Raw genomic sequence first — 27,997 nt, 5'->3', positions numbered from 1 at the left:
GAAAAAAAGAAAGAAAAAAAGAAAAAATACATAAATAAAAATACATGCCATTTCATGAAATTACAGTGTTAATGCCTCTTGTCTGCCAATCTGCCTAGATTGGCAGACACCACCCATTATATTCTTGTCCACTCCAGAGGTTCAAGGATTACCGTTTACTTCTTCCCCGAGACCAAGTTAATCTTCCTTCCAGGAGTAAAGAGCTCTACCTCCTCTCAAGGATAGACTAAAGGGCACGAAGAGAAGTAGTATCTAATTAAGACCACAGGAAAGTTCAGATTCTGGAAAGCTTTAGACATACATGGGGTAACAACTTCCAGTTTCTCCTTTGCAAAGTTCTTGCTTGCCCTTGGTGCTAGCTCCTCTCCATTCATGGCCAGCCACGTTCAGCACTGACCATGACTACTACTTGTAGAAGCGACTGTAGAGCACAGAACAAGGATAACAGAATTGTATTGTCCTTTCCCCAAAAATAAAGTTAATTTTAAAAATTAAATTCCACACAGGTAACACAGCATTGAATAAGCTTGTCTGAAGAAGACTGTCCAGATTAATGTTTGCCACTCTATGAACTGAGACCTTCATGAAAACCAATCTGCAGAAGGAAACTAACCAGAAAGCATGTGTGTATTTCAAAACAACACCATCTAAAGTGCAGAACTCTAGAAAAATTCGTATTTAATATTTACTATTTCCTTTCCCTGCACTTATATCTCTCAATACAAGGCAGGTAAGAAAATTAATTTCCCTCCTCCTATGTGGATTTACAAGAAGCACTTCACTGAAAAAACTTTAAAGAAAATGTGGGGGAAAATTTATCTGTCAAATGTAAACAAACAAACTCAGGTATATTATAAAATACAGAAGAAAACCAAGAAGCAACTACAAAGGACTTTTCTATAAATCAGGATTTAAGCAATCTCTACTCATGGCCCAACTCCATTTTAAAATATCAAAGCATGTCAAACCTTGCTTGCTTTGGTTTTGACAGTCAATCAGCTATCTGATGAAAGTAGGGCAACAACACTAAAAAAGATTTCCTATATTCAATGCAGTAACTGCTTGACATCATAAAACCAGCTCAAAGAGATTTTCTCAAAACTCTCTTCCCTTCTTAATTACCTTTTTACTGTTGACTTGACCATTTATACTAGATTTCCAAATTCAGCTTAGACAGTTCTTACATTTCTTATATGAAAACACCATAAAACTCTGAGAAACATTTCATACCTTCCTCACACACAGTCATGGAAAACAAAGACAAATGGTGATTTTGCCTTTTCCAGAGGTCCATGTGCAAGTACTGATAACAGAAATTCAAGCTCTGCTGGGGTCCCTCCCTGATGCCCCAGCTCTGGTTTTATGCAGGGTTCAGGACTTCAAACAAGCTTCCACTGATGATGTTGGCAGTAGTTCTTCTATTGATTTCAGCTGGGAATAAACTGGTTTTTATTGAGCAGGCTAAATGTTGAGTATCTTCATTCTCTACAGTTTCTCAATTTTATCAACTACTACAGGCGTCAGAAACTAATTGAAAAAAAACACTTTTACTGAGTTAAGGAAAAAAGAAAACCAAAAAGAAAGCCTTGTTGACCTCCATGTTTATTTTTTAAAACAATTTACAAGTAAAAATGTTATATTTATCCAAGGAAACACATTTAATACTTTAGTCTTTAACAAGCTATACAAATGAGAACCATCACACTCAATAGCTCAAGGACCATTCAGGGTAGGCATGCATGAGTCTGTGTCACATGAAGCGAGTCCAATTCCTGACACCAGGGTTCTGATCTTCTACTTCTTCAGAGCTGGTCAGCTGCTAAATGATTTAACACAAATAGTTACTGGATCACAATAAAATGAAAGAAAGCCCATTTCAAATCACGTAAGTGACCTCAATATGTCTGGTCCAGGTGTCAGGCCACAGAGCCTTACCGATTAGTTTTCTTCTCCAAAAGCCAGTCAGGACAGATTTTCTCCCCTTGCTTAGTGATGTGGCATCCATACATGGGCTTATACAATACAGTGAAACACCTTAAGTACAGATGTAATACAACAGTAATTACAAATCACAGAGACAGATAAACAGACAAAATTAACCCTAAACACATTCTTGCATTTCAAACAACAAAAGTAAACAAACCCATGCATTACAGTTCAAAGAAATTTTCAGTTTAGGTCTTCTGCAAGTCTCCATTTCCTCAGTTCTAAATTGCTGTTCTTGAGCTTGTCTCAGCAGCTGGGCTACTCAGAGTGCTACTGACACAAACTGGGTGAGCTGGAAATCACCCAGGAATGGTCAAAGAATAAAAGACCCCAAAATAAAGAAGACGTACACATTATAAACAAGATTCCATTTTAATAGCAGAGTGTAGAAAAGAAATTGGCAAAAAAAAATTCACATGAAAAAACATTTTACACAATTAATTATGTACAGAATAAAGTATGTGGCTGCCTTCTGATGATTTATGTTTCACTTTAGTCAAGTCCTACCACAGAATGCAAAATACACCCAAAACTCTCAGCTGGAACAAAAAGAAAAACAAACAAAAACCATATACATAATCCCAGCTCTGGCTCCTCAAATATTGGGACTGGCTGGGTTTACTTCAACCCACTGGGCTTTCTGCTATGCTTTCAGCAATTCCTGAATTCACTGTAGCTTCCAAACTACTGTCAGGAGCTTCTGTTTGCTCAGTCTTCTTGCTCTGGATGGTGCACATTCTCTTGCCTCCTGAGCCACCCACCTTCCCATGTGTTTCTTTGAGCCCAGGCATTAAAGTTTCCACACACCCAGATGCCTGACCTTCTGTGCTGCCTCTGTCACAACTCAGTGCCAGCATTTCAACAGTGCCACCTTTGCTGTCCTTCACTGGCACAAGTATCTCAGACGTGGGAGAAATGCCCTGCATTTCTAGAACTGGCATGACCACTTCTGTAGTGTCACTATTTGAGGTCTGTGATCCAGGCTGCAGCATAGGTTTCTGAGAAATCCGTGTGCAAATTTTATCTTCACAACTACCAGAAGTCAATGTAGCAAAATCAGTAATCTCTGATTCATTCACTGTTCTTTCAATGCCCAGTTTTTTAAGTTTACTGGACTCCAGCCTAATGGAAGCAATGGTTTCTATTTTTGTGACTTCTTCTGTATTTTCCTTTAAAAGTCCTTCTGAAAGGATGCTGAAACATTCATGTTTTACCTTATTGCCTACCAAATTGAAATCAGTGCTTTTCAATTCAAGGTCTGCTTTCTGGGAGGGAGTCTTCATGTGTTTCACATCCTCTGATGGTCTCTTGAAAAGAAGACTATCTGATGCTCTTGCATCAGATCCAGTGTGTCCTAATGACTTTTTTTCATTTTCAGCTACTAATTCTAGACTGGATCTGAGTTCAACAATGTTCGAGCAGGTAGTGACTAACTGTTCAACTCCCTGCTTCTGGGTTTGGTTATCTAACATGGTATGGCCTGAAGGTTTAGGTTGAACTTTTTCTTGAGCTTCTAATAGGGTACTTTTCGTTTCTGCCTGTCCCTCTGTCAGTTCTGAAGCATTAACCTCATTAGAACCAGATTTTATTTCTGGATTTGGAGTATTTGATAGATCCCAACCACTTTCAGAACAAGAATCAGTTGTGACTATCTGTTCTTTTCCATTACTAGTTCTGGAAGTGCCCCAGAGCAAGTCTGGACTATCAGTTTCTGAGTGAGTTCTACAGTTATCATTTAACTTTTTCTCTACCAAATGGGAACTTCCCAAACTTTGAATTTCGTTCTGTATCTCAGGTGACAAGGTCTTTGGGTGTAGGCTATGCTTAGGCTTTACTGCTTTTATTTCCCAGTCTTTCATCTCTGTCTCCAAGGTACTAGGAACATTTGTGTTTGTAAGTGGAGTTTTATTTCCATCTTCCTGTCCAACCTTCTCTTGGACCTCAGTTTTCTGTAGAGCACAAAATTCCAGACTGCCTGCCTGCTCTCCACCTCCTGTATCAACAAGTCCAATTTCTGCAGGCATCTGGATACCAGAAACAGGGTTTTTTTCTGGTAATTCTGTGACTGACATTTCTGATAGGTGAGGCTGAAGTGATTTCTTGTTCATTTCAGCCTGATTTTCAACAGGAACCAAACTCCCTGTGACTTGATTATTACACTGTGAAGAATCCACATTCTCAGAATCCTCTTTCAATGAGGATGAACTACTATTTGTTCTGTGATTTGCAGATAAATCTGCAGGTTTTGTTATGTTAAGGTTTTCTCCATTTGGAAGCGCAGAACTTGCAAGCTTGCTGTCAGCTGAACCCTTTCCACCACTACTATAGAAAATATCATAGAGATCTTTAGCATTGGCTGTGGCCAAGCAAGAATTTCGTTTCTCTATCTTTTTTGCTTGTTCACTGAAAGCAGTTGAAGGTGGTGGTGGTCTCACAGGCATTGCCAACATTGTCTGTTCACTTTCAGACACACCTGGAGCTACTTCATCTGCGGGGATGAGAGATGCCGGCTGGACTGCTGGTGGAGGATGAGGTGGAGGTAGTCTATCTGCTGTCTGAGAAGACTCATTTTTCTCTGCTGCTTTCAAATCCTCCTCTGAGCCTTTTAAAATTACTTCTTCTCCTCCAAAAGCCTTTGATATGATTTCTGGAGGCAGTAGAAGATCTGCATTTGTTTCTTTTACTACTGGCAGTGGTTTGGTGGTAGTTCCAGAGGATTTTATGGATAAAAAGGTGTTCAAAGGTGGTGGTTTACTAACTGTTGCAGTACTAGACTTCCTGAAAATCATGGTGGGGACTGGTAGATTGGGGAGAATTTTTGTTGGTATCGGTGTGGAAACAACTGGTATCCATGGGCTAGTGTGTGGAATAACAGTTTTCCCAGACAGCTTGATTTCAATGGGCTTGATATGGGATTTCACAGACTGACACTTGTTCTCCTCTTTGTTTCCTTCTGTATTCTCTTCTTTTGCAATAGCTCCTGGGGTTTTATCCTCTCTCTCAGTCTTTTTCCAGCTGAATTTCCCAAAGGAGGTCTGGCTTGGTGTTTCCTTTTTAGATTCCTCTTTCTTTTCTTCTTTCTTCTCCTCTGTCTTCTCTTCCTTCTTTAGCTTTACTGTGATACCTATTTTTCGCCCAGAAGAATCTGTTTTGCCTTGAGTTTCATTATTCCCTTCTCCAGACTCTGGGATGCTCTTTACTTCCTCCTTCTTTATTATTTTTGGGGTTTTCTCATCCTTTTCTTCCTTCTGTTTCTCAACCAGTTTCCGTTTCAGCTCGTTTTGCCGCCTGCGCTCTGTTTCCAGAACTACAGCCAATCCAGCTTGACGGTCTAGATTTCTCCTCTCTTCATAGAGTGGGTTTTCATCTATGTATTTCTGTGGAAATAAACAGCAACATTTTAGCCACCATTTCCATGATAAATAAATAAATAAATGCAGGTCTCTGACAATTTTGACTTGCTCAGTAAGTGCCATCTCAACACTAAGAGAACAGGGAACTTTTTCCTACCAAGAAACTGAGGTACTACAAACTGCATGCAGCAGTGCTGTTACTTTACAGTAGACATGTTTCAGCTTCATGCAGATAAAATATCTATGTTCTGGTGTACTGGGAAGTTTTGCTTGTTTAGTTCAGTAGAATGTAGTGAAGATAACCAAATACATACACTCTATGTTCTGGTGTACTGGGAAGTTCTGCTTATTTAGTTCAGTAGAATGTAGTGAAGATAACCAAATACATACACTCCAAGGAGTTAAATGTCATTCTTCAGGAAAGGAAGACAGAACAAACGGAACCTAATTTAGGGAATGTCTCTTTCCTAGTACATCAGTTACCAACCTTATACTTCTCATTGTGGGGATGACTTTTCACATGCTGCTCTGCTGAGATCTGATCTCCAAAAAATTCATGACAGAGCTGGCAATAATATCCAGTGATGGGAATCAGAAACTCAGAGCCTGAAAAGGCCAAAGAAAATTATCAGAGAAACAAAACCTAATAAATGCCAAGCTCTTAACGAAGTTGGTCAAAGAACAACAGCAAAACCTCCAGTAATGTTCTTTTTGGAACAGTTAATGCTGCTATCTTTACAGTTACACAGGAACCACCACCACCAGGAAAAAACATGCAAAGTGAAGAAGTTTATTACTATGGTTCAAGATTTAAGTGCTCTCCATCATATTAAGGTAATTGAGTATTCAAGTAGGTTAACATTTCCTACAGCCTTGATCTATTTTCCATCTTTGTGGTATAGTCTGCTGAAATACTAAATGCCTGGTTTATAAAGAGAACACAAGTATTTTCTTTGAAGTTCAGCAAGACTGCATCCTTAGATAACTGCTACAATTATCTAGGACACCGCAGATTCTTCTTTAGTGGGCACTACTAGAAATATGTAAAAGGAGTTGATCACTGGCAGGCCTTTTAGACATTCATATTTTAAGTTCTATAATAATTTTCAACTCAGTTACAGCTTCTTCCATATGTCTGTCTCAGATTCTCTGCATCTGCACTATAACAAGTACTTATCGGTCAATTTTCAGGAAGAACTCTGCTAAAAATGTACTGAATGGAAAAGTGTACTACAAGACTGTGTGGAATACTGTGCAAGATCTACTCAAACACTGCCAACTATTGTGGTAATGCTCTGAATTCTAATATGTTGGCTAAAATTACTTCAGAACTACACTGAAAGACAACTGATATACAAAATAAAAAACTAATCTCAAAAAAGAGAAGAAACCACACTTTTCCTACACTCTTGCTTCAAGACCTTTTCCACAAGAACAGTCAAGAAACTAAATAATTTGCCTTTTTCCTAATAATACAGTATCTATACGTGCTGCTATACCAAGGTAAAGTTTTGAAAATTCCTTTCTCTGAGCAAGTGGGACTTGCTGGAGGGCAAAGAGGGATGACAGGCAAGTTAATAAAAATTAACATACCTTTGGCAGGAACCGTTATCTTATCAATGCGTTTTATGGACTCTTGTTTGGTCTCGCTCTGGGTCTTCGATGCCCAAGGTCTGTTGTAAGGATCCAGGGTCTATTTGCACAGTGACAGAGGTATATAGGCTCATATATTACACTAGCAAGGCAAGTACACTTGTTTTTTTCCTTTTTAATATTCTTTTAGAACACTGAACATTAAAATCAATGTGCAAATATTTACAACAACTAATTTTCCTCTCCTTTCCCTCCCATTTTGCAATTTACAATGACAAAATAACCTGTGAAAAGTGTAAAATATAAATGACCACAAATAACAGGTAAACATGTGAAACACAAGTGGCAACCGAACAAACTGAACACAGGCCCCATTTAGACTATTTGGAATACACCAGTAGCTGTACAACTGCTCAAGTCCAACATTAGGGGAAAAGAATTCGGTAAGTTACTTCTTGGGTTCGTTATTACTTCAGGTTCTCTTGTAAAATGTAGTTCTGTGATGTATGTTTTAGTGTTAATATTCATAGCAATATGAAATGCACTTAGTGAAGGAAGCCTGCAACATACCTGTCTGTGTTTCTTATTATGCATGTGTGTGAAAAAGTCAAACATGGTCCCGCAGATGGTATTGCAGTCTTTGCACCAGTGGTTCCCTGCATCATAATATTCATAAATATTGGCCAACTGGAAAGGATGTTTGGAGGACTGTGAAGAGGATTCTGCAGGCTTCGGGCTTCTACCTCTCGATTTTTCATTAGTAGTTTTTGATTCCTAAATTGAACAGAAGGAAACACTTCTCTAAGACAAGGCAGGACAGACAAAATGCTCTAGAACTCAGAACCTGCCTCCAGCAGAAGCCATACACACAAAAAAAAATATATCACCTGCTTTTCAGCGCCCAGGTTAATTCCACTGTTTCAGAGAGCTGGTATTGCCGACTAAGATGCTGCGTGGCTGCAGTGAAGTTTCCAATAAGGGTCCCAGATGTAATGGCTGGATGGTTGTAGGTAATCAAGGAACCAAATGAACAAATTCCCTGTGGCATGCACCCTTCCCACTTTATTGGTTTCACATAACAGTTCCAATTTACCATACTAGCCAAACAGTGCCCAGAAGACCTCAAATGGTTCCCCTAGAGGTATTCAGAAGTAACTGTAAAAGTAGCTTGGATGAAAGCAGAATGGAAAAGGAAGCAAAAATCAGGTGACTACAAGTATTTAACTCCATCAGATTATCCTCTAATCTTTATCAGATTATTTGAGTGTTCCTGAACTCTCCAGAAAACTTATTGCTTAATAATAAAAGAAAGATGGCATTTTGTTAATTACCTAAGCATATAGGGTGAAGGATCTTGTGATTTAAACATATGATGTTTGCACTTACATTGATCTGTACAGAAAGACACCATATAGTGATATACAGACATTTCAGAACTCTATCCAAAATTAATACTAAACTAAACTTGTAGCAAAACAAGTATTACCTGAAATATACCATTAATGAGCCCTGGTAATTTAGATTACAATAGTACTAGATGTATTTTGAGTTCTGAGTTACATTTTCAATGGCATAAAGTCCATCATGTTATCATTTTGCAAGGCAGTCTGGAAAGAACAGCATGTTAATTTAGCAGACTCAAGTTGGTTGCATGTTTCCAAGTTATTCACTACCAGCACTGAACAAATTTATTTAAGTAGATTGAAAATTGTCAAATAACATCTGCCTTACTTTAAATTCCTTAACACCACTCCCCACAACATGCACTGTAAATCAAAGAATGAAGACACAGCCAGGCCACTATGCACCCCCCAGATAGCCATATCCCAATATAATCTAGTTCTTGGTAGCAGAATAAGAAGTGACCCAATGAATATTTGCATGTATTCTGTCAGCAAGAACATAGCATACATTCTCTTGAACAATGAGATCAACCTATGATCTGCAGGAGGTGCATGGAAGGATGTTCACAATGTCACACAAGCATCAATGTTTATGTTATTTATAGACATACACCTATAAAAATACTATCTCAATCAAAACTTTAAAAAGACAATGCTTCTCAGCCCACTCTTAACACCAGTTTGTGCGTTACCCCAGCTCAAAGATGCCTTTATAATTTGCTACTATTTAGAGCCTGTCTGTTTAGCACAGTAACACTCTGCACTGACTGTGTAACTACAACACACAGACACAGGGTCAGCAGCAAGGGACCACAAGGTGCCTTGCAAATAAGCAGAAAGGCAAAGGCTTTTGCCCTCAGGTTGGCAAAGTCAACCAATCTCAGTGTTGAAAGGCCAGCACCATCTTTCTTTTCATGAAAAAAAATTAATCAGAACTACAACATGAATTTTAGAGGCTAAAGGCCATGTCCTACGTGCCTACATATGTATAAAAATATTAAATGTTCCTGTCCAGGACTCACAATTTTCCATGTTAAAATAAGGAACTATGAAAAGGAGATCAAGTCGTTATGGGTTTGGACGACACAGACAATGCAAATTAAAGTAATGAGAAATATATTCACACATATCTCAAGAAAAGAAAACAATATAACTTAATGCAATGTAGGACTTAACAAATATTTTTGCCTACTTTAGTTTTATAAAGTGGTGACAGAAGCAAACGATTTGTTCAAGTAAGTGGACAGTAAACTTCAGAGATGTTTCGAGAAACAACAAAAAACCAAAAGCAAGTCTTTAAATTAAAGATATCTAATGAGTTCTCAGACCACAATAAAGCAAAAGGAAAATTTAACAGGATAAACAGATTTGAGTGGCTTTGGAGGAAATATAGAATCACAAAATGGGTAAAGTTTGAAGGGACCACAGTGGGTCACCTGGTCCAACCTCCAACCTCCATGCTCAAGCAGGGTCAGCCGAGAGCACACAGCACAGGATTGTGTCCAGATGGTACTGGAGTATCTCCAGTAAGGAAGACTCCACAACTTCTCTGGGCAATCTGTTTGAGTGCTCAGCCACCCAAACAATTAAGAAGTTCTTCCTCACATTCAACTGGAACTTCATGTGCATCAGTTTCTGCCCATTGCCTATTGCTTGACACTACTGAGAAGAGGAACTTGGCTCCACGTTCTTGACATCCTCCCTTCAGATAAACTGATGAGGTGCCCTCTCAGTTTTCCTTATACCTCTTACCCTACCAACATCTTCCTCCCTGCAAAAAATATATATGCTAAGATCTACATAAAATTAATCTACAATTTCCCATTAGCTATTTCTGTTACATATTTGAATAAACATCTGAAAAGCAGGATAATTGATTTCCTGAACACGAGCATAACCTTTCAGATGGTAGTATCCATCCTACTTTGAAAGTAAAACTATCTTCTGGAATGCAGTAAGCCTGTTCTGGTACATCCAGCACAGAGTAGTACAGACCCTGTCAGAGAGACCATACTGAACTGACATTTCTTAAGAGAGAACATATGTATAAATATGTAAAAACATCTTATGTGGACCATCATCTTTAAGTCTTGTGGTTTGTTACTATCATTACCCAGTGAGAAGTGCTCCCAACTTTCAGAGAGCACTGCTGCTATAAACACTCCTCCCAGAAAGGCCATGACAGAAAATATGTAGAGAAAAAAAGTCTGTCCTCCTGGTATGGTATTGAGCCCAAACAGCTACACACAATCATGACACTGTTCAATCCAACCAACATCTCAGCAATACCAAGATAAAAAACAGTAAGTGGTGCTGAATTGCACAAAACCTGAGGGACATTATATACACTGATACATTGACTCTCACCTGCATGCACCATCAAAGCCAGTGTATGAGATGTGGTAATAAATGACATCAAATGATCCTTTAGTAAATGTTTGGGACTAGCTGTCTCCCCAGTGCCCTCTTCTCTTAGTGGGAAACTCATTAGCACACAAACTTTAAGACTTTACCTTGTTGGAGGAAGATGTTTTCTCTACACCTTTTGCATTTTCTGACTTGCTGTTCTTTTCTGAGGAATCTTTAGTTTCCACAGATGGTTTCCGGGGTTTTTCAAATATGTTAATCCCCAAGATTTGTGCTACTTTGTCAAGCTCAGACTGCTTCTTGTCAGCCGCATCAGATTCTTTATGTAGCTCTGCAATCTCCTTCATAATATTCTCTTGTAATCTGTTCACCTCAACCAACAAAGGGTCTTTGTGTCCGTCCTTCTCACGACGTTTTTTCCTCAACATCTCGCCTGAGCCAATTAAGGAAGCAGAAGAGTCAGAAATGCAGCAGGAAAACTGACTTTAGATCTGTACAATAATTCCAGCAACAAGTAAAATACTAATATAAAATGTTATGGCTAAATCTTCGCTATAAAGTTGTAAAGATGGAACTGACTCTCAGGTACAGCATCACTAAATCTGCATGATATGCCTCTATAGGGACTACCATAACACACAGCCTAAGAGAGGCACCTCCAGAGTATCAATTTATAATCACTATTTCCCTGTGTGACAAAACAAGCAAAAGTTAAATTGCCTATTCTAACCTGAAATTATAATTTTATAAAGGTGAGGGAATTAAGTATTTACTCGGACGAAAAAATTTTAAAGACACAAAAAATTAGCTCTCTTGAGAGAACTTTCCCACCTCCAGATAAGATTCATGAAAAATTTAAATGCACAATAACATCTTCAGTCACTATTTCTCACTTCTTCTGAAGAAGCACTAAAATGCATAAAGTACAATTCCTTTAGCTTATCAAGCCAAGAAGATGCAAGAGCAACTGCTCAAATTTTGATGTAATTCATCTTAATATAGTAACTAGGTCACTGCTTTTTCAAGAGTTGTGCATTGCCAGGAGTATGAAAATACATTATGGACTATTCTTATTTTGGTCCTCCTTCTCCTGTTAGATACCAGGACTTGTGACACATCCCAATGGGGGAGAAAAAAGAAGCAGGGGCTGGGAGGGTGGTAATGCACTTTACCTTGCTGTTTACGAAGCCTGTCCAATTCAGTCTTGAGATAGTAAAGCTTCTTCTGCCGTGCTTCTCGATCATTCTTCAGTTTTTCTCTCTCTTCTATCACCTAAATAAATTGGAAGGTGTCTGGATTTTCTTCTCTTCCCAACACAAGTTTAACAGTCTTGCAAGAATGACAGGAAGAACTCAGCTTTCCAGACAGAGAACACTCCTTGCTATTCCCAAAATGTTCTTGAGTATTTTAACACAATAAATACACCTCTCCCTCTGTATCTGAAAGTAAGTGTATTGTGTGGTCATGCCTCAACCCAGTTTGTAGGATTTTTTTTTTTCTTTTGGGCAGTGTATTCCTCTAAACTGCTCTGTTTGTTGCACCACTTCCCAAGGTCCCTAGGCACAGCTGACTATCTTCTACAGGGCAAATCAAGATCAATGACAATGGTTGTTCAAAACTCATGTAGAATCTCTACAGCTAGCATGTTCCATCACCCTTCACAGCCTTTCACCTTGCCTCCTGCTTTGACTCTGACCCATTTTAGCTCATAGTTAGGTGTGCTTCAATCTGACATGAAACATCAGGATGAAATTTGTTTCTTGTTCAATAAGGTAAACTGTGGCATGAGGAGCTCACAAATCCTTTTTTCATTGGTTTTCATTTATTCTCATAGAAGGAAACAAAGCAATATGCTAAAATGAAATCTGAAAAGTTCTTTCAGTTTCTTTTCCAGCTTCATTTTTCAAGAGAGAAATTCCTTTTTTTTACCTTCACAAGGCTCTTAAATCTTACTACAGACTCTTCCCTTAACAAACAAGTGATCTTGACTTCCCTAGACAATCTCTTCTACTATAGCAATGTCAACGTTGGCAGGATCCCTGAATCCTTCCTGAAGTAGTTCTACCAACACAGTTAAGCTACATATTTAACAACATAAGGAGTTTTTTTAATTATTATTATTTTGGTTTTGTATGCTATTTTTTTAATCATCAAAGCACCATTCTCTCCTTCTGAGTTTTCTGCAGCATGGGGGCATCAAGTGGAGCATGCCAATTTTTATACTCCAAGTCATCCCAGCAAAAACCCAGTGGACTAAGCCCAAGACAAAGATTTCTGTAGTGCAGACAAATCCTTAGAAGTTCTACCAAGATGCACAAATGAGCTACCAAGGTATGTCAGGGCAGAAGAAAACCACACACCTTTAGCCAAGAGAGCTCTTCCAAAGTTACTAAATTTCATTAAGAACAAAATTTTAGCTATGTCAGCTGAAGAAATTATTATTCCTACAAGAAGTGTAAGCTCACTTATTTGCTGACGTGGCACTTCATACAAGTGAAGAAAAGGCTCTTATAATAAAAGATCATATTGCAGCCTCCATACCTAAAGGGGTTTGAAAGAAAAATGTGTACAGATATTTTACCAAGGTCTGTAGTTACAGGAAAAGTGGCAGCAGTTTCAAACTAAAAGAGGGTAGATTTAAAATAGATATAAAGGAAGCATTTCTTTACAAGGTGGACGGTGAGGCATGGAAACGGGTTGCCCATAGAGACTGTGGACTCTCTAGCCCTGAAGTCTTCAAGGCCAGATTGGATGGGGCTCTGAGCAATCTGGTCTAGTGGAATGTGTCCCTGTCTATGGCAGTGGAGTTGGAAGGAGATGATTTTTAATTGCCCCCTCATACGCAAATAATTTTGTGCCCTTATTTTAACAATAAAGACCAAGTGGACGCCAGTCTGAAAACTCAACTTTTGGGCATCATCCAGATCTTTGACAGTTGTGTAAGTACAGTTTCCTATTTTAAAATACATTCTTCCCCACTACTCTCTAATTATTGTACAAACCAAGATAATTAAAAGAGGAAAACACTAACACATATGACCTGAACTGGTGTCAGAGTCACCAGGTAGTTTCCCCTAAATTCTTCTCATTTTGTGATTTTTGTAAGAGAATTAATATAAATGTAGAGGGAAGGTTGTATGTGATGGTGAATGATGATATCCTTTAGAGTGTAGTTAAGAATGTCTAATACAGGTATAACCATGGTATTTTGTACAATGCAGCATGTCCTGATGGAGCTCCTGTGTTTTAATTTGTGCCTCCTGTGTCTTGTTCTGCCACTGGACATCAGTGAAAAAAGCCATTTAATTTTCTTTACACTGTCCCTTCAGATTTTTACATATCCCCAGATATCTTCAGGTAATTCAATATCTAAATTTCACCAGAATAAAGCCAAGCTGTGGCCACCATGTGTTTTCTCTGTAAGATTTTGGCTGGTTCAAAGAAATTCAACTTTGTTTTTGATTTCATCTGTTCTGCCATAGCTGATGGCATACAACTTCGGGAGATTTACAATGCATTTTTTACAAGTGTCACCGATTAATACAGACAAATGCTTAGAAATCTTTAACAGAAGTAAACTAGGTCAAACTATTTTTAAACTGGAGCAGAGGGTTAAACTGGAGCAACTCAGAAAAAAAAAAAAAAAAAAGGTGCACCTGAAGAGAAAAAGCTTCCACCCCACCAATCATGTAATCCAACACATTCTGAAGTATCAGAATACCTAACATACCTTCTGCTTTTGAGCTGCCCGATTTTTTTCATCCGACATCCTTTCTGTGGTATTTTTGAGAGGGTGTGATGACAGACGAAGGGGTGCTTTGGAATGAGAAGGAGTGGTAGGGACTTGAACAAGCACAGAACCATCTCTTTTTACATCAGGGACATCCTTTCCCAGAGAGACTGTCTCAATTACCCGGAGATTGGGACGTGTGGGGTTCGCTGACATGGCCATAGTAAGAAGACCATGAGCTTCTGGTAGCGTAGGATTAGGCTGTTGGGCAGTGGGGTACATGGGCCAGCCAGGGGCTGCATATGCCATATAGTGCCCATATGCATCATATCCTGGAGGAGCCATTGTGGGAGTGGGATAGTTTTGGGGCATTTGAGCAGCAGTGTAGTGGGAGTAGCTGGGAATTTGGTACTGGGAAACAGAAGTAGGTGTAGGTGGCAAACCAGCAGGAGTTGGTGGAATTGAAGGAATGAGAGAGACAGAAGGAAGAGGCTGTTCTGGTGCATGTGGAGGTATCTCCTGTCCCACTGGCTTGTTCTTCGTATAGTCTGATTTCTGAAGAGAGGACGCATCTTTAGGCTGCTGGAAAGAGCCCGGAGGTGACGCTGAACGCTGCTGGCCCGACTCAGGAGAACGAGTGTCACTGCGGCTGCGGCGCAGCTCCCAGGCGTCCAGTCTGCGAGTGTCTGAAGAGCGACAATCCGGAGAACGAGATGCCGGCTTTTTGCCATGAAGGCGCTCCTGGGTACGAACAGCCAGTTTTCCAATTTCAGCAACACCAATGTCAAGTCCAATGGTTTTGAGTAAGTCGTGGATCTTTGCATACTCTGCGTTTGGCTCTTCTAAAGGATCCATCTTGACAGCTGGAGCAGGAGAAGGAGGTGGGCTCATTTTCTGTATTATTATCTCATTGCTACAACTAACTGGGGGCTTCTCTGCGGGGACAGATTCAATTTTGGTCTCTTCATCCTCATCACCATAAAGAAACTTTTCTTCGTCCTCAATGTCAGGAAAGCTACGCCTCCTCTTCTCCTGAGCACTGACAGAATCAGCCATCATGCCCAGAATTCGGGAGAAACCACTGCCATCCTGACTGGCCCTCTCATGAGGCAGCAGGAAGTCAGTATGGCGATCAGTGGGCTCTGACTTGGGTTCTACTTTTTCTTTGTGACTTAAGAAGCTTCCAAACTTCTCTTCAAACATCGAAGTGTCTTTGGGAGGCCCAGAGAGTGGGTTCCACTCACACAAACCTTCACACAACTCCTTGTTTGAAGACTCCACAAGAGAGCCTTTGTTAAACCTTTTGAGAAAGTTTTCCACTTCAGAAGCAAAAGGAGCTATGTTGTTGCTCTGGGGCAAAGAAGACTGACTAGAAAGAAGAGGAAGATCCTTGCTGGGGGCTGGACTGCTTGAAAAGCCTTCGGGCTGAAAGAGAGAAGATACTATTTACTGCTAAAGCACTATGCACCTCACAGAACAAAGGAACGTGTTCATTTCTCCTTGAGTTCACAGCTGAATAAAAGTGTTAGAAGAGACAATATGCAGTTGAAAGAGAACACAGAATATTACAAACCAAGTTGACCAATAATTCTGGAATGCAATGTCCAACAATGAATGCTTATCTCAGAGAACACACAAAATCACAATTATATTTCACAAAATTTTTGCAAGCATAAGAACTGACAATTTTAAACTGAAACCCTGTTACATCATTTTGGATATGCTTTGAGTTTAGTCATAGTCACATAGGGTTTCAATACCTTAAGTCAGATAAAAACTACTGCATTGGGGTTATTCTCAAATATTCATTTCTTCAGATATTCATAATTAATGCCATATTAAATAGCATTTCCAGTAATAAGTATGGAATGGGATGCTCAGTATCTAAGCACTCCTGAGATAAATATGTCACTGTCAAACCAACACTGATCAGTAAAACAGGCAAAATCAAAGTGATGTGTGAAAATACAAAAAGTCAGTTTATCACAGTAGTCACAGCCACTTATCTGTCTATTGCCCTAATTTTGAAACTCAATTGGTATAGGTTTGGTACAAATTAAGTAGGGCTGATCCCAGTCTATAGTTCAAAGGGAAAAAAATAAGGAAATTTAAAAGTTGTTTTCAAACAGAGGTACTGAGGATGCATTAGGCAGTTCTCTATAAAGAAACAAGAAAGAGACTGCGACAGGGAAGAGCTTCAATCAATATCCTGACTGCCTGTGGTACTATGAGAGTCAGCTTTTCTATGAAAATTGGCCCAGATTTCATGGGCTGAATTTCCACAAAGACATTTTATGCCGTAACCATTTAAAGTTTCTAATCCACTTCAAACTTATACCGCCCTGCAGAAAGATACCTGTCCTCTTAAGGAAAAGGAGACAAAGATTTGGCTTTCCTATTTTGGAAATCAAACTAACATTCTGTATCATGAAGTAACTGTTTTGGAAAGTAGAAGCACACAGACAGACACACAGAGACCAAACCTGAACAGCAGACTCTACTTCCATCTCTATTCGTTTCTTCAAAATAGATTTTTTGGGCATGGGTGGGATTTCTTCAGGCCTGTATGTATACCGAGGCTCAGAAGTCTGTAGTGTGTTAGTCAGGCCAGGGATCGTGTAGCCAGTGCCTGAAACATCATGATTCGAGTTTCTACTGCGCTCTTCTTCTTCTCTTTTCCTCCTTGCACGGTCAAGCTCTCGGAATTCTTCATTCAGGTACGACGGGCTCAGGCTTCTACTACGGCTGCGGCTTCGCCTGCGGTAGTTTCGTGTTCCTGACGAGAAACCCTGATGCTCTCCACTCACACCATGCATCTTTTCATCCTTTTCATACCGTGGACGCTTTATTTCTCGTCCCCTCTCCTCTGCCCTCAGTGGGTAGGGGGATCTCCTCAGTTTGTCACCATCTCTGTCAGATCCACGAGGCAGCTCCTCCCGACGGCCATAGTGTGGACTGTAATCTGAACGGTGGAGGAAAACATCTCGGTTGCGGTAGTCTTCGTCATGCCTCGGAATGAAGGGACTTGAAGGCTGATCTTCATGTTCTGGGTATCTCTCAAGACCACGAGAACATGTGAGGCCTCTGGTGAATATTGTACCGTCAGCCATATCATCCCTGTGTGAGAGAAACACAGAATAGAAGTACCTGAATCAGAGTAAACAACTCCTACTCAAGGGTAACAAATTTCCAAACCAGTTTCAAAATGACATCTCCCTCACTAAACAGAACCAACATTTTATGTATTTAAAAGGCACGGTAGAGAGGGAGACTTTTATTTTTAATAGTACTGTACATCCCTCCTAGGAAGTTACCTGCAAACACAGCCACATGAACAATTCAACTCATACTGAGGAATAAGAGCCTTGAAAAATTGACAGGATGGATTCATTTCTGTGAATGTGAGAGACTACACGTTTTAAAAAACTCTTACTATCGTATTTCAGACCACAATCCCTTTCCTTGCCTCTCCCAGTAAGATGCCAAGGTCAGATTTCCTATGAATTATTCAAGGTATAATTCAGTTTCACACTGGCAAATGCAACCAGATCCTCTTTTTATCTTCAGCTGTGGACAAGGACCACAAATTCTATCAACATTTTCTTTTGCAACAGATATGCAGACTGTCACTAATCACATGAACCCCATAACTAAAAGGAAGCACAGTTTCTGGTATCTATAAACCAAGGAGATTAAGTGTAATGGTACCATTCTTCTGTGCCAGCCCCTGCATTATTACACATAGTGGATGTGCAGCTGTCACAGCATCAGAATAACCAGCTTCTTCCTTGGAATATCTACTTTTGGACCAATTCCTACAGACACCTACAATTAGGGATACTTTTTAAACTATGGCCTTTTTCTTTCCTAAAAACTTTTCTGGGACTTTTCTTTAAAATTTACCAGCTGCTGGTTTTACTCAGTGATATTTCAAAATCTAGCAAGATCATCCAAGAAACAAAATGTGCTCCCTAAGTGACATCAATGAGACAGAAGACTCTTTCCTGAGTGAATCAATTTGAGATAAACTATGTATAATGGCCTGAATCCACAAAAATCACATCCTCCTACTCAAAAAGGTCCCTCTGTAGATTTGAGAAGGGACAAATCAAGTCATGCCAGAAGACATCTTCAAAAAAATCTGCAAATAAATTACAGCCCCAGTTTTTCACAACAGACTAAAGAACAAAGATACAGAGATGCATAGACAAGTCTTTTTCTTGGGTATTTTCATAGTTTACACATGCATATTTAAGAACAAAATCCACACAAACCTTCACTTTACCTTGCATCATTGCAAAGCATTTATTAGATACTTTATCAGTCCAACACATAAAACAAATCTGGCATGCACCTGTACCCATTGTGTTGAATGGCATCTTTTCAGTTTTCAGCAAACTACACATATCCCAAAGCAAACTACACACATCCTCCTCCAAAAGCACAAAAATATCTACAAATAGCTAAACTAAATTTCATAAATAAATGTTGTTTTCACAGCCTACATAAAGGTATGTCTATTCCCAGTGGGACGTTTTCTGAAAGCCTGCTAAACCTGTGCAAGCTGCATGGACACACTTGATGGAGCAACAGATGTGTTTCACCATACACCTTCAGCTGATTTTTGTGCAAATAAAATTATTTAGATGCATGTCTGACAGCTGTCACCTACAATTCAAACACTCTGACTGGACTGACAAAGCACAGGAATTTTTAATTATACTTTGGAAAGAAAGAAACAACAGATCTACTGTATTTAAAAATATCAAGACATTCCAAATACACTTTGAACAGCTAAAATGCAAATTTAAAACCTGAAAATTAAATACAGCTGTGGGAAAAATGATTACTTGCCTTACAGGATTGTTTGAAACATGTTTTCTGTGCATACAGTCCAACAGAGTTACATCCCTCTTAAATGGTTTGGATGCTTTCACCCAGTGATGTCCACTACTGGCTACTGCATCCCTGAGAGAGGATACAAGGTGGTACCACTGTGACCATCCCAATTCCTTCACCAACAAAGAATCCATGAATCACTGGAATTTGAAGTTTCAAAGATGGAAAACAGACCACAGACTACACACACAGGATGCCTCAGAGACCTACAACTAGCGTAAGGTAATTTACTTTTTGGCATGTTTGTTCACATACACAGAAATAGAAATAAATAGTGGTATTCTGCTTTCAGCAATCATCAGGACTCCACTTTAATACACAGTCTTTGAATAGGAAGTCAGATGAGCTGCTCATATTCAGGCCAACTGTTATTCTTGATACCATGCCAAAAAAACGCTATTTCAGAACACAGCTTAATGCAGACCAAGTCTCTGCAGTGATTTGGTCTATCTTTTGTATTAATCTCAGATGCAAGAATTGGTGGGATGCTCTCCATAGCTTGTGCCAGCTCAGATAGTAGTAGAATGTCTTAAAAATACGGAGAGCCGGACAGATGGAAGATGGGGAGAGAGAAAAAGATTTGTTTTTCACTTTGACAGACTGAGATTCTGGAAGACAAAAATGCACTTATTGGTCCAAGCAGGAGACTGAAACTGCTTAGGGGACCTTGAAGACACAGTCAGCAGCATTCAGTGTGCCTATTTAGACTTGTGCAGGAGACCAGCTTCCCTAGAAACTTGGGGCAAGTTCTTACAGATGTTTTAGGACAGACCTGCATGGGAACACACACCTTTAGAAAGTCTCCTCGGGCATCCTGAAAATCCACTGCTGCAGGAGACTCTAAAAGCCTCTCTGATTTCCCTCCTTTGGTATTTTATTTCCTTTATAGACTAATGAACATCTCTACTCTCCCAAGGCCCTATAAATTACAGAGAATAATGTGTCAAAGTGACTGCTTGAAATACCAGAGTAGTTAGCAAAAATAGCTGAGAATAACTAAATTCAGAATTATTTGCTCCAATTACTTCAAAATTTGAGGAGACATCTTCAGGAAACACTTTTTTCTTTTGCCTTTTTTTTTATTAGAATGAGAACATACCACATGCAAAATAAAAATGTGATAAGAGTAGTAACAATAAGGACCATTTTACAGCCCAGTGATAGATATAAAGTCAGTGTTCCAATACCAGGGCAGCCTCTCAAGGAGGGGAAAAAATACATGATGAAAAATACTTGACAAACAATGCCCTTAACCAAATACCAAGTGTCTTTTGAAAACAAATAAAACGGCTAGCAGTGAAGAAACTTAGAATTCAAAAGTAGTACCTAGATGATTTAGGAAAAGTTAACAGGTGACTTGGTTGTCACATACTTCAAGCTTCTGGACAAAGGGCATCACTCAGAAAAGTGCAGCCAGCACAGATTAAACAAAAAAAAACAAACAAAAAAAAAAAAAAAAAAAAAAAAAAAAAAAAAAAAAACCAAAACAAAACAAAACAAAACAAACAAAAAAAAAAAATAAGCAAATGTAACAACATTAAGTTCTTGTGTACTTACACTACAAATACAGGGAAATCACTTAAAGTCTACATGGTCTCTCTTTGTTTTCTTCTCATTCTAACTCATCTGTCACTTTTAAACGTTCTCTGGAGTCTATTCTTACCATTCTGTTTCATATGTATGGGTTCTGTAATAAAGAAGTCAACTTTTGTGATTTCTCACTCTTACGTTAAATAAACTGTGCTATACATGATGTTACTTCTAACCATGCATCAGCACCACAGAAGAGGTCAAATCTAAAATCTCACCTGAGAACATGAATCAATGGGACAAACACCATCACCCCCTGTCCTCAAATGTTCCTAATTTGCAAGAGAAGTGACACTTCCCAACATATCACTTCCTTTTCCTTCCAACCACTGTACTCTCCCTGAGCATATCCACTCATTTCATTTAGAAGACTGCAGACTGCACAGGGGATTTACAAATCAGACACTGAAGCCAAGAGAACTGAGTTAAAGGCATAAAAGTGACAGTACCAAAAATCAAACTAATTTTGTTGTCTACACAAACTCTCATTTTGTTTTCTACGCTGCTGAAACTTAACTTCACACCTGAGAAAGACAGGAAATTAATTTATTTTGCTCATTTCCCTCTCTCTCATCTTTTCTTTTTTTTTAAGTTGATGATATTTGCATAAAAAATGGAAGTAGTAATTGTTTATTTCTGTGCTGGATGCTTATCCCTGATCTGAAAGTGCAACTGTATGCTCCAGGGCACAAGCTATGCCATCTTTAATTTTGCAATTCAAGACAAAGAGAATTATTTGCACAGTTTTCTGATTTTCTTTCTTTTGCCAGATTTTACTGGTTCTCCTACTGAAGGCAAAGAGTTCCTACTTGTATCTACTAATATTTATACTTCACTATTCACAGCAGTGAAGTATTTTAACACAAAACAATTCTCTCCGTTAACTGTTTCCTTCCAATTTCAGTCAAAGGATCTTAAGAATTCTAACACTTCCTTTATAATGCATGAGACTGTCTATGTTCTCTTCTGCAAGGTTTTTAAAGTCAAAATAATAATCTCCTTCAAGCTGCTTTAGAGTTATCTTCTAGACTAGTCTCAAAAATCAGGAAAGTAGACAATTCCTCCCAATAAATGAGGAAGGTGAAGCTTTACACTATCCTTATATTAAACAACCTTCCTTTAAATAAGGACTAGGTAGATTCATAAGAAACAGAAGGTGGCTGAAGCAGTGAAATGACAAATGAAGTGTCTCCATGTGACGTCCCTCCGTTAAGGGGAAGGAAGCACCCGAGGGATTGACATCAGACTCCCTCCTGCAATATATGATGTGCACGCTTAGTTTATATGGGATTTAGAAGCAGCTGAATTAGAGAAGAAGTATCTGTTTTGAGTTACACAGGCAGAGACTTTCATTCAGGAATTCTCTGCACCACAACTTGCGAGAGGCTGGGGGAATATTCCTGCAAAGCATCACTACATGCTTACCCTCATTCCCTAGGCATTCAGTGGGCTAATGAGATGTTTGGGCTCATCCAGTAGAGCCATTCCCATGCTGTTTCACCCACGTGAATCCCCACCTGCAGAGGACCGTACCTGTCACTCAGGTTATCAATTGGTGAGCCCAGTCTATCAGGCAGCCTCCTTCGCTCCGGCGTGCCAATGCAATACCGGTCATTACCAACAGTAATCCGCAAACTGTGTTCCAGGGAAGACTCAGAGCGGAGACTCGGTGAGCGCCTCTGTAAATTGAAGAAAGAGTGCAAGCCCATCAATCAGGGGATTTTAATCTCAGCTACAGAAAGGAAAGTGATTCTGCTCTGCTTAATAAATTCGACTTGGGGGGATGGATCAATTAAAAAATCAAACTAGAAGAACAACTGTTCCAAATACTTTGATTCTATTTAGTTAATAAAGAAAGGGGAGGGTATTGACTGCATTTAACTTCTCATCCCAGGTGCTGATAACATGCTCTATATTTAACTTATCTAGAAATTTTCAACGCAAAAAGACACTCATAAAGCACCATTTTGGAAGATATAAAACCAAAGAGAAAGTCACAAAGTCCCAAATTTGCTGCTGTTCTCCTTTCTTTGTAGAGAAGAAGCAGCTAAATAAACATTGCATAAAAAATAGTGCCAGGAATTTCTGAAGAAAGTGTCTGGATTTCTGGCCCTTTACAACTTTAGTAACAACATGAACCAGTGTAAACAAAGATTTTCCTAGCAGTGATGTTTTTAACAGCTTTCCTCACCTCATGCTGCTTTCAGCAGATAAACACAACATAATACTAAAAACACCAATGCCACTAGAAACACCTTCTATAGGTGTCTAACATTCCCACTACCGTTATTTAAAGCTGGTAGAGATAAACCAGAGTAAAATAAATAAAGTTGCCTCTGAAAAATCTACAGCATAGAAGACCTGTGCTCATTGCCTCTGCACAGGCCTTCCTTCATACACATACACAGTACACAAAACACCATCACTGGTAAGTTATGTTTAACTAGTTATGCCTCACATTATTCTAAAATACAAGACTGGAACACAGGACTGATCAGAGTTAAGGGGAGTTCCATAAAAAACAGGTGAGACTCCCTAAAGACAGAGATACTTGATTTGCTTTTTAAACCAACACAATATAGATTCTGCCTAACACGAAGCTATGAACCAGCTTCAGTTCTGCCAAACCAGTCATGCACTGCACTCCGCTTTTACTGCTGAAAACTGCAGTAGCAAGCAGCAGGTGCACTGAATTGTCCACATCCACCCTGAGAACATGCAGCAGGTTCAGCTCAATCCTCCAAGAGACCAAAGGAACAGTACATAATCTCCAACAGAAACAAAAGAATTCCTTTACAAGTTTACCTAACAAAATCCACTTGCAGTACAAATCTGTACTAGAATCCATTGTGCATATAGCTTTATTCTAAGGTAACATATTAGTGATTTCTGTTTTGTTCATTAAGCTGAATCCCAGCATATATCAGAACACACTTTAATTACTTTTGAAGACCAACTGTCTTGTCCAGCACAATACAATCCTCTAACAGCCTGGCTGAGATACAACATATTCGAGGTGCATGTGTCTCATACAAACACATTCTGACTTGGGCCCGTTGTAACACTGAATTTTGAGGGCTGCCTCAAGAAATTACTATCTTCAAGGCCATCTTCTTGTCATCAAGACTGTGGGCATACAGATGACAATCACCTCTACTGAAGACAGAGAAGTGATGATTACATCTCAGAACAAACTCCGGGCAAAGGAAAGAAATACTTTACATTAAGAATGTTTGGGATGTTTGGATTGCTTATGACTGATCTATATAAATTGTCCACAGACAGCAGTTAGTGCAGTAAATATTTGAACTTCATGTTTTTTAATATATTTTTTTTAAACTGGAGAAGTTCCACTTTTAAAAGGTTTTTGTATCTGGAGCACTGAACACCACCACTAGTCATACCTATGTGTGGACTGCACTGCATGTTTCTCCCTTCCTGTTCTGTCACCTAAACCACAGTTACCACTGCCATATTACTGAACAGGTTGCATACCTGCTTGTCATTTCTCCATCCTCTGTTGACCCCACATGCTCCAGTCCTCTAATCTCAGCCAATTTTCTTACAAGAAAGCAAAGAAGCTAAAACAAACCTTTAAAAAGAACAAGCACGCAGGTCAGCAGGGATAAATAAAAGCAGTACGTGTCAGCCTTGCAAGAACAAATAAAAGTCTGCCAAAATCTCTCGCTGTAAAGCCCTGACCTTCCCCTCCTCCATTACATTTCTCAGTACTCACCCCAAACCTTTGCTGTCACTCCATGTTCTTCCAATCACCACAAAGTTTTCCTCAGCTAATAAGAAACTAACACCATCCCTACCTACAACATCCAATACATGGCTCCACTGCCAGCGTCCCAGTTATGCACAACAAAATGTGTAACAATGCCGTAACCTGGAAATGCATGAAATCCACCTCACAAATAATAACAATTTAAAAAAATCACAACAACAACAACAAAAACCAAACCAAAACAACTCCCAGAAACAAGAAAATTTAGTAAGAAATCTCCAAGGCTGCTGCTTTCATATCTCAATTCATATGTAGGATAGGGACCTTGTACTCAAATTTATTTTCTCCATTTCAAACCCATGCCCTTATCCCATCAGTGTCTTCATTCTACATATTACATCTCCCACCCTTAAGCATATATTCCCCTCTTTCAAGTCCTCTTTCCTTGTTGCAACCTAAATTCCTCTTCCTTGGGCGTCTGAATTCATGTCATTTCAGTGACAACTCCAAAATCCCACTTACTTATTAGTTATTTGTGTAACTTCCCATATCTGCACATTTCATATTCTCAAGCTTCTGAAGAGAAGAGAGGGTCTTAAGTCATAAAATCCTAAAAATTTTATTAAAACTTTACCCCAACCAGTCATGATAACCCAACATATCTGCTGTCTGCTCTGTTTCCATCACATTTAGTGCCACTCTTTGGAAAATGACAGCATAATCCCAGCTTTTATCTTTCTCTAATTAGCATTACTTTTGTACATGGCACTTAAAAAAAAAAAACAACCTACATACATATTCGTATTTTATGCTTTGTAATATCACTTTTGAAGAAGAAGTAATGTCAGTTGTCAGTCAAACACCTGTTGGGGGACAAAAGCTTCCGTGGAAAAAATGTGGATGTTACACTCTAAGAATTACTTACACTGGGCTTTAGCAAACGCAAGAGTCAGCACAATATAGGTTGAAGAACTCTATTTAATTGTCTCAAGATCTCTTATTGTGACAATTGCTTCCTACAGAAGGGCTTTCCTTAAATGCAGTAATCCTGTAAATAAACAAAAAATCCATTTGGCTCATCAGTACAGCATTAGCTAACGCCTAATTTCTAGGATAAATAATTTTTCAATCCTTCTCTGAAGTTAGAACAGGCAAGAAAAAAAGCATTATTTTGCAACAATTTGCTGAGATGACTGATTTAACTTGAGCCAGGAGGGTGTAAAGTAACACTAGAAGAGCAGCGTTTGTCAAAAATAATGTTTGTGTAAAGTGGATGTTTTTTGTGGCCTTCCCCCCCATGAAAAGAAGGAGTGTGAGGCTTCTAGTGAAAACTCCTAGATCAAATTTCTCCAAGTCTGAACCACCAACACACTCAGCATTGAAAGTTTTGTTACAGCCAGCACAGGTTCACAGCCTATCGTGGATACAGTGAAATGGGCGACTGAGTGACGGTGATGTCAGCTTAAGAAAGTTATGTCCCGTATCCCAGGCTGCCACCCATCAGTTGTGAACATGCAACTGTCCATCAAGCCACAACACATCTGACATGAATCAGATAGAAAAACATTTCCTTTTAAAAAACTACTTATTTTCATCGTGGATGTTACTAGTAATGCAATTTGCAAGGGTACCATACAGGAAACTAAAGAGGATGGAGATAAGGGTGAAATACCATGTGAAGACAAACGGACAGAGGCAAGTTTCTTAGCCTGGCTTGGCTTAACTGTCCAAGACAACATTATCTTCCTGCATCTCCAGGGCAACTCACCTTGCAATACGAAATAACACCAATACCTGAATTTTAATGTCACTACAATCACTTGTGACCTCTTCTATGGCTGCATCTCCAAAGAAATCCAGTAAGAACCTATATCACCACAAGAAAGGGCAATCCCCATGCTCTCTTGGGAGTTCCACCAAGCAATGAACCAGCAAGATAACACACTTTAGTTGAACTGACTTTCAGCTACATTGTTTCCTCACATCAGCCCACCCTGCAACTCACAAATCCACGCCTGAGCACACGGGAGAGGGCAGAATATACTGCAGAGCAAGAGGGAAAGGCAGGTATACCGTTCTTTGCAACTGTATGTGTGCTGGATTGAGTGATCATGCAACCACTGCCTAGAATACCCCAGTATGAAAATCTCTTCTTTCATGGTAGTTCAAACTCACAATGAACTCACTACACACCACAGCTCAGAGTCACCAGACAAAACAATCCCTGCACCAGGGAGCAAGAAGAGAAAACCTAAGTGAGCAAATCCCACCCACATTAAAAAAAAAAAAAAAAAAAAAAAAAAAAAAAAAAAAAAAAAAAAAAAAAAAGTCTTCACACTTTGATTTATTAGGAAGGTGTCTGCATCCAAGATGCCACCTAGCACAGATACCAAAACAGAGTTTCGCATGCCCAAATCAGATTTTGCCAAGACGAAGTGAGAAATTTGGAACACCCTGTGCACATCCTCAACTACAAAGCAGTGCCTACCAAAGAATACCTCTCAAAGACATAAATCAGTAACAGTCCTCTTTGTATGCCTGCCGTGACAGCAGGAAGAATTCAGACAAACTACTCATTCAACATGCTGTCTAAAAAGTTATATTCCTATAAATTAAACGATATTTATATACTAATACAACCCAATGTGTTACATGGAGGAAAATTACATCCTCTGCCTTAGCAAAAAGACAGCATCATCTTCGAATCTTCTCTAAAATGGCTCTAGCCAGTAAGATAAATAAAAATGCAATGCAAACGAGTGGGAAAACATCACTTAAAATGGAAATCAGTATTTTTTTTTCCCCCCATTTGGCTCTCTAAGGAATAGGGGGAAAACTGCCGCTCTCCCTCCGCACAGGGAGAGCCCGGGGCCGGTGTAATTTTGCAAGGACCTGGCCGCGCCGAGTTTGTGGCTGTGACAGCCCCCAGGGGAGTGGGCAGGGCCCGCACCGAGCCCCCTCGGTGCACGGCAGTATTTACCCTGCTGCTGCTGCCGTCTCCGTGCTCGCTGCCCCGGCGGCCGCGGGACCCGCCGAGCCCCGCTCCTCCCGGCGGCGATGGCAACCTCCGGCTGCGGTGCGGCGAGGGGGACCGGCGGCAGGGCCCGCGGTGGCCCGATGGGGAGCGGTGGCGGCGAAGCGGCGGCGGACGGGGCGAAGCGGAGCGCGGCGGCGAGGCGGCGGCGCAAGCGGCGGCGGGCATCGGCGGGGGAGGCCGGCCGTGGCCTGGCCCCGGCCCCGATGTGCTGAAGCGGGAGGCGCGGGACGCCGACGAGCCGCCCTCCTTCAGCCGGTGGGAGGAGGACGAGGACGAAGGGCCGGAGCGGCCGCTGCTGGAGCGGTACAT

General features: G+C 39.8%; 1 protein-coding gene across 1 annotated transcript; it reads right to left on the bottom strand.

The window, feature by feature from the left end:
• Positions 1-1,584: 1,584 nt before the first annotated feature.
• On the bottom strand, positions 1,585-27,997 carry ZNF318 (zinc finger protein 318). Its single transcript, XM_053973565.1, has 10 exons — positions 27,632-27,997; positions 22,455-22,600; positions 16,916-17,549; positions 14,433-15,857; positions 11,875-11,974; positions 10,849-11,135; positions 7,503-7,706; positions 6,933-7,032; positions 5,827-5,945; positions 1,585-5,363 (listed from the first exon to the last, which is right to left on the bottom strand). The coding sequence occupies exons 1-10, from the start codon at positions 27,995-27,997 to the stop codon at positions 2,610-2,612; spliced, it is 6,135 nt and encodes a 2,044-aa protein (XP_053829540.1). The 3' UTR covers positions 1,585-2,609.

The sequence above is a fragment of the Vidua macroura genome, chromosome 3 (genome assembly GCF_024509145.1).
Source record: "Vidua macroura isolate BioBank_ID:100142 chromosome 3, ASM2450914v1, whole genome shotgun sequence".
Lineage (NCBI taxonomy): Eukaryota > Metazoa > Chordata > Aves > Passeriformes > Viduidae > Vidua > Vidua macroura.
The sequence above is the reverse complement of the archived record's forward strand: the minus strand, read 5'-3'. Positions and strand labels throughout refer to the sequence as shown.